The 7,042-nt window shown below is 41.7% G+C and overlaps 1 protein-coding gene across 1 annotated transcript; it reads left to right on the top strand.

Annotated features, from left to right (window-relative positions):
• The first annotated feature begins 5,089 nt into the window (after positions 1-5,089).
• On the top strand, positions 5,090-6,377 carry LOC139727311 (uncharacterized). Its single transcript, XM_071638268.1, has 2 exons — positions 5,090-5,270; positions 6,053-6,377. Exons 1-2 carry the CDS (start codon positions 5,132-5,134, stop codon positions 6,262-6,264), a joined length of 351 nt encoding a protein of 116 aa, XP_071494369.1. The 5' UTR covers positions 5,090-5,131; the 3' UTR covers positions 6,265-6,377.
• The last annotated feature ends 665 nt before the right edge of the window (positions 6,378-7,042 follow it).

Raw genomic sequence — 7,042 nt, 5'->3', positions numbered from 1 at the left:
GGTGGAAGACAAAAACCACCACCAACAAAGAAAAACAAAGAAAGCTAAATCACAAATATCGTTTATAGAAAGTTCTCTAAATCACCAATTCTTGAATATATATATATTTTTTTCTTTTGTAATGGACTCCTAGAGTCGGTGAATATGGAATCTTATGTGTGTGTTTAATTCAGTCATTCATTAGTACTAGGGATTATCATGATCGCATGGAAGTCTTTAGAAATCGTACGAAACACCATTTTTATTCTTTACGATAACAAGTACAGATTTTATGATAGGGATTTTCACTTATCTTCTCTAAGTGCGTATGTGTATAAACTGCCTCTTAGAGCGTCTGTATATGTGTTAATTAAAATTTATGAAGTGACTGGCTCCTGAACATTTTCTCTAACAGCACCATGTGACCCACCAGTGCTGTCAGATGGAGTGAACTTCACGCTGACAGATGAGAGCGCCCTCTCAGACGGCAGGTACAAACATGAAGCGGTAATCACTTTTGGCTGTATCTACAGCAACGCCCAGCTGGACGGAGAAGAGAACATGCTGTGCCTTGATGGCGTATGGAATCCAACTGACCCACCGGTTTGCCTGAGTACGCTTCCGACACTTTTCATTGCATCTCTCTCCCCCCGTCTCTCTCTCTTTTTCTACCGGGAAACCGTAAGCCGTCATTTTACGAAGGATTGATCAAGAGACGCCTAGTGTAAGCAGAAAAAAGAAATAAAGATTGGGACACGACTTGTTTCTTGAATTGATCTGTATTTCATACGGCATTATCTTATCGTAATTGTAAGAGGTTGTTAGATTGTTAGATCACATTATTAAAATGATGTTTACCTCTATAAAGCAAGTCGTTTACATAGAACGAAAATTGGACGCACTATGGTTTGTTTAAAGTGTTTGTAAAATTCCATAATATAATTTAATAGTTTTATTGCAGCATTGTAAAACTGACGAACTATATGTCATTGCTTCTTTCTATTTACGCGCATTTATGGCCAGAGGTGCATCGTCATCTGAATTGACATCGTTTTATCTGTCATTCTTCTATCATCTCTTTCTTCTCATCGATGTTTTTTTTTTTCTACTTCCTGTAAGATACGAAGCCCCTAATTGTATCTTCTCTGGACAGTCTTTCATTTTCAGTGTACCCTCTTTTCATATAATATCAAAGAACCAATCGTGAGGTGATGTACCAAGATAGGGCACACTCTCTCAGTCTGAACGCTGATACCACTTGAGTATTTTACCCGTGTGTTCGCTTTGTTTCAGACACAACGACAGCTCCCCCTACGGTCATCACGACTGACGCAATAACGTCAGAAGCGACAGTAACTCTGACAGATACATTCACGCTTCCCGCCACCACGGACATACGGACAACCGATGTGCCCACGGAATTAATGAGCACGCTGTTGGCAACGTCGGAGATTGAAACAGATGTTGCCACAGATTCCCAGGGTCCATCGACTGAAGTATATTACACATCCCTCCAAAATACTTTTGAAACTGATATAACCGTGAGTTACAATCCATCGACCGAAGTGTATTACACATCAGTTCCAAATACAATGAACACTGATACCTCTGAGAGCAGCAGCTTCGCACCTTTGACGGAACAAACAGAACAATTGGCCACTTCAGCTCGGTTGCCAACCGTCGTAACTGAGATGAATCCTCAATCGACTCTGATGACGACTGAAGATTTAACAACCCAAACAGCTACGGACGCCATCACTACACTGATCTCCTGGCTCACCTCAGCAATCAGTTCTTTTGCGACTACAGAGGCAAACCCAACGAGTGTGGATATCAAGTCAACACCTGATGTCACCCCAACGTCAGAAACATGGACAACCACATTGGACCAGACCATGACTACTGTAGGAAACCCACAAACTCAGAGCGCCTCATTTTCGTCAGTAGAGCAGACACGCTTATCGTCCATGTCGACTCCTATGAACTTCAAGTCATCAACTGACCGTGCGGAAACAACTCAAGTCATCAGTAGTTCGCCTTCCACCTCTTCGTCTCAGGCCTTTACATCAGAACTTAGCGATGACTGGACGGCCTCTGAGGTGACTAGCGCTAGTCTTTCAACAAGCTTTGCTCCCACCACCGCCACCACAACAGATCTGCTTGTGTACACCTCTGAAGAGCTAGTAGAATCATCAGAACCATCTACTCTACGATCATTAAGCACAGCAACGACGCCTGAAACATCAACGGTGGACGCCGATGAGTTCACAACTAACTTCGGAAGTCCAACCACGGAGACTCGTTTGCTTACGTCAGAGGAAGTGATACATGCTACTTCAGAATCACCATCGCTGGAGACGACGCCCTCTGGTAGGGAACGGAGATCCTCAACAACCGATGAAAAGGGCACGACCATTAGACTTCCTTCGACGGGTGGTACAGACCCGACGACAGGTGTGCCCACTTCGGCGCACACTACCCAAGATGGGATCTCCACGAGCGATGGTACCACGTCTCCACCACAGGGCACAACCTCACCACCAGAACTCACTGCAGCTGAATCTACGATGCCAACGACAGAGCGGATGTCCACTACGTCGGCAATAGGTAGTAACAATCTCTGTCAGGCTTTGTATGCAAAGTAAACGAGAATAACGTAGGATAATGATAATGGATTAAAAAACCTGGCATTACTTGAACAATATTGTTTAAGTAAATTTTGAGACCAGAATACACTTGATTTCACTGCGAAAAAACAAAAACAAAAACATGACGTTAGCCGAAATCCATTATTTTGAGTCGGCATGAGACGGCTAGTTCAATTCATTTTGTTGAAAACATTACAGAGTAATTTGCATGATTTTTGGTAGCCTTGTGCTCTAAATCTCATCATATTTTCCTCCCTGGAACTCACAATGATTAGGAATACCTCCCCATGCTGGTATTTCGTAACGGTGTCAGAAGCCGATGTCGAACTGGCCAAAGTTCGCGAAGTCAAGTTTCTCGAAACTCCACGAAATTTAAGATCCCGAAGTTTTGCAAGTGTGACCTCGACAAATCTGTGTTCATTTTATTTATTTTTTATTTTTTTCTTCAGAAGAGCCCGGATGCGCATTACCGTCTGACTTTGACTCTGACATCACTGTCAGTCCAACTAAGAGCAGATACGAAATCAGCGACTTTATCTTACTGTATTGTCCTCCCCCACCGTACATCCAAGTTGGCTCCTTGTTTTCGTCGTGCCTTACCACAGGATGGGGACCAGATATTTCGGACAACGCGTGCATCGGTGAGCAGTGGCGCGCTCGAATGAATGAATGAATGAATGAATGAATGAATGAATGAAGAAACCCAGAAAAAAGATATTCACACCAACACCATGTTGTAGCGATGTGGAAAGAATTTGTCAATAATGTGGCAAACTGATTCCTGTACGTAAATCTATTATTGTTTTTAATCTAATCGTGTAGTCTATCGAGCTACTATGCTATCTGTACATCACAACTGAAATTTAAAACGATAGTTAACGAATCCTGTTTCATATTTTTTTACGTACGCAGCTTGTATAGAATAATGTTATACTAGTTATGTCTCAAATCAAAGCAGATTAAATGGTCGATGCCTGTGTAAAACTTATCGTAACTTTTTCGAAAGTGAACATTTTCTTCGTTAATGTGGACAAACGTTAAGAATATGATATCTCTATTAACTCTTAACTACTATGTGCTCATGCGTCTGATGCAGGTGTTTTTTTTTCTCCATTAAAAGTATGTTGCACAAAATGTTCACATCATTGCTGTGAGATTAGGGCAGAAACTAATATTTTCTGTGCAATATTCACAGCTCCCTGTGCGGCTTCCGACATACCGACTAACTTCACGCATTCTGACGAATCGACGGGTACTACGTCAGAGAGTTACCAACACGGCGTCGTGATAACACTGACCTGCGTGACAGCGGGCAAGGTCCCCAGTGAGAACATCTCCCCGAACTGCTCCGACGGAGAGTGGCAAGTTTCCGCATGGCCTACGTGTATAGGTTTGTAGGATCGCACAGATGATCATTCTGCCATTGTATATCATTAGTGGGCACTGACATCACTATAGGGGACACTGTGGCATAGTGGATAAGATTCCCGACTCCCAATCGGAGGACTTGAGTTCGATTCCTGCCCTGTGCGTACGTCCTTGGACAATATGTCTTACCTACCATCTCCCTCTCGACCCATGAGTATACATGGGTACCTGGTAACGCTAGGGTAATAACAATGGCAGGGCCCTCTGAAGTCTGGTAGCGCAGTGGCACCACTGAAGAGGCTCTCCTGGATAAAGAAGACCTAATTATTGTTATTATTATCATCATGAAATAATTAGTTCATTACTGAATGTTATGTCCTTTCGGTTTGATTTTGATAAAGCAAATGTATATGAATGTAGCATAATTTTAGTAGACAATACATTGCGTTGGACGAGAACCCATAAATATGGATGGAAGGAGAAGTACCAATAACGACTGAACGTAAAGCAAAGCCTACAAAATAAACATGACGTATATGAGCTTAATATGCATTTGTACCTGGAATTGTGAGAAACAAGGACATCCACTACTCCCAAGTTCAAAGCATGCATGTTGTATAAGTTTAGATTCTGGACTACCTTAATACACATATTTCCTTCTTTTTTTTTTCAATCGTAAAGGCGCGGTACGCGTTCCGTGAGTCAAGAGGCGTGTCGCACGCGAGATTCGATCCGACATTTCATTTTCTTCGGACAGATTCTCGGGATTACGCGAGTACATCGCTTGACAAATGTTGTACTTGTTTTGCATGACAGAATTATACTGAAAAAAAAAAGGAATGAAACAGTCCAGAGTTTAAAATAGCGTGTTAAATGTGCACAGCGCTTTTCAATATTGAACTCTGATATTGAGGACACTCGATTCAACATCTTTGCCATAACATTTTGCTTTCAGATTTCAGTCAAACTGCCACTTAAAAAAAAAATCGATCTCACTCTGTTCATTGAAATCATCTTCTAGATAGAATTTCCCTTTAACAGCGCAAATCCTGTAACTCAGTGCATCCTCTCCTGGTCACAATTCAGACCCAGTTTGTAGGGTTCCGGACAATTTCGATGAGGACATCATCATCAACATGGTGAAAGACGTGTACGTCGAGAACGACTTCATCCTGCTGTACTGTCCTCCCCCGCCCTACGCCACCGTGGGCACGGCCTACTCGGTGTGCAGAAGTGGCAACTGGGAACCTGACATATCGGGCAATGCATGCTACGGTAAGGATGACTTTTCTCCTTCAAACGTAGTGATCAAATGAAAGACATTGCGTTTTATTCTTAGATCATTAGACCTAGAGGCATTTCATTGACCTGTGTGCAATTGTTAGACCTAGTTACTGGGAGTAGTTGTTATCGTTGTGGCAGCATTGACCGCAGCCGGCCGGGAAACAACCAGTCAGCCTAAAGCCGAAACGTTATTGCATTTGTCATTATATTCAAACGTCTTCCTGAATTGGGCTCACGATGTCATAGGTCATCATTTTCTAATCATGTTGTCAAATCGTCCATAGTTAAATCACCTTCATCGTGATTTGCATTATTGTTTCACATGCCTTTTTCTATCATTGGAATAATTCGTATCTTTACCAATACTGTGTAATTATGATAATTCAGGAGCGAGATGTCTATAAGAAAAAGAGACAAAAACCATGCGATCCTCGGATAATCCAATGAGATGAATAGTCACAATAATTACGTGGATGTTAAAGAGCCCACTGCTATTTGGGAGAAACGATACTTGCGCATTCTACGTGGAAAGCGTTTGTAAAACGAAACGTCTGCGTTTGTAAACTTTGTCTTTGAAGAAGAAAAAGCGAATGCATACCTTTACCCATTGGCTAAAACATAAAATGACAGTCACATAAGTGGAAAAGTTACAACATTCGCACCTTGAAAGAACTCACGGCAATGTAGGCAAAATGGAACTTGTCGCGTACAATCTGTAAAGCGTATGTTAAATAAAAAAGACTGTGTTTCAAACGTTTTGTTCTTCACGGCAGAGCCATGCTACCCCCCTACGGCGGGTAGCGCCTTACAGTACACTATGAAGGAGGGCTTGGTGACAACCGGTTTGTACGTCCACGAATCTATTCTGTCATACACCTGTTCCATTGGGCAGCTATCTGGAACAGACGAAGCCACCTGCGAGGATGGGGATTGGGACCCGGATGTTGTCCCCATATGCTTAAGTACGTGTGTTTTCATATTTTAATAGTGTCAGTTTTCTTTGGCACAGTATGTAAGCTAAGATGTTGGCACGCGTTGAATAGGTAATAGGTATTTGTGATTAGTTTCATGCCCTTTTTCGTTGCTCTACGTTGCTCTTCTAATGATAGGCTACCAATAGACCTAAAAAGAATTAATTGTAGGCTTAGCATTACTTGGCACGAAAAGAAAAATGTACAAAGTATAATTATGCATGACCACACAATAACACATCTTGACACATTTATCTATCAATTATCGGAGACTCATTCGTTCACTGCAAATGTGCTCTGATGATTTCAGTTTGCAACATTTTTTTTTTATTAAGTCAAGGAATATTTCCATTTTTTTTTTGCTGATATGAGTGATACTCAATAGACTTTTTCATGTGACCAACGACAGAATATGATGACTTTTTTGTGACCTGTTTTGTACCTTTCGATTACAGCATCCGGATCGACATTGGAACCAAATATGTACACTCAAGAAGAAATCATCTTGCCCCCATATGGAGAAAGTAGGTGATACTAGTTTTATAATCGATCCTCTCATAGACAGTAATTCTGTAAGGGCTCCTTTCAAAGGTCCGAAAAGTGTTATACAAAAAGATGTCTGCGAATGGAACAACATGGATTTAAGCTTTGTAGACAGTCCATTCAGCATCGAACGGGAGAACGCACACTGCAGTGGTGATGTATCACTTGATCTACTTCCACTTCGTCTAATAGACATTCAGTCTCAACCCTCATGGTCTAATCCTGTTTCGTCTACAACTAGTTCGTCTA

The sequence above is a fragment of the Diadema antillarum genome, unplaced genomic scaffold (assembly GCF_040938485.1).
Source record: "Diadema antillarum isolate AM-2024a unplaced genomic scaffold, OU_Dant_1.0 seq00000124_RagTag, whole genome shotgun sequence".
Lineage (NCBI taxonomy): Eukaryota > Metazoa > Echinodermata > Echinoidea > Diadematoida > Diadematidae > Diadema > Diadema antillarum.
The sequence above is the reverse complement of the archived record's forward strand: the minus strand, read 5'-3'. Positions and strand labels throughout refer to the sequence as shown.

Excerpts from the sequence above, each read along its gene's own strand:
- LOC139727311 (XM_071638268.1), top strand. The coding sequence starts at position 5,132 with ATGGTGAAAGACGTGTACGTCGAGAACGACTTCATCCTGCTGTACTGT. Across the intron at positions 5,271-6,052 it reads ATCGGGCAATGCATGCTACG|AGCCATGCTACCCCCCTACG; the intron begins GTAAGGATGACT and ends TCTTCACGGCAG.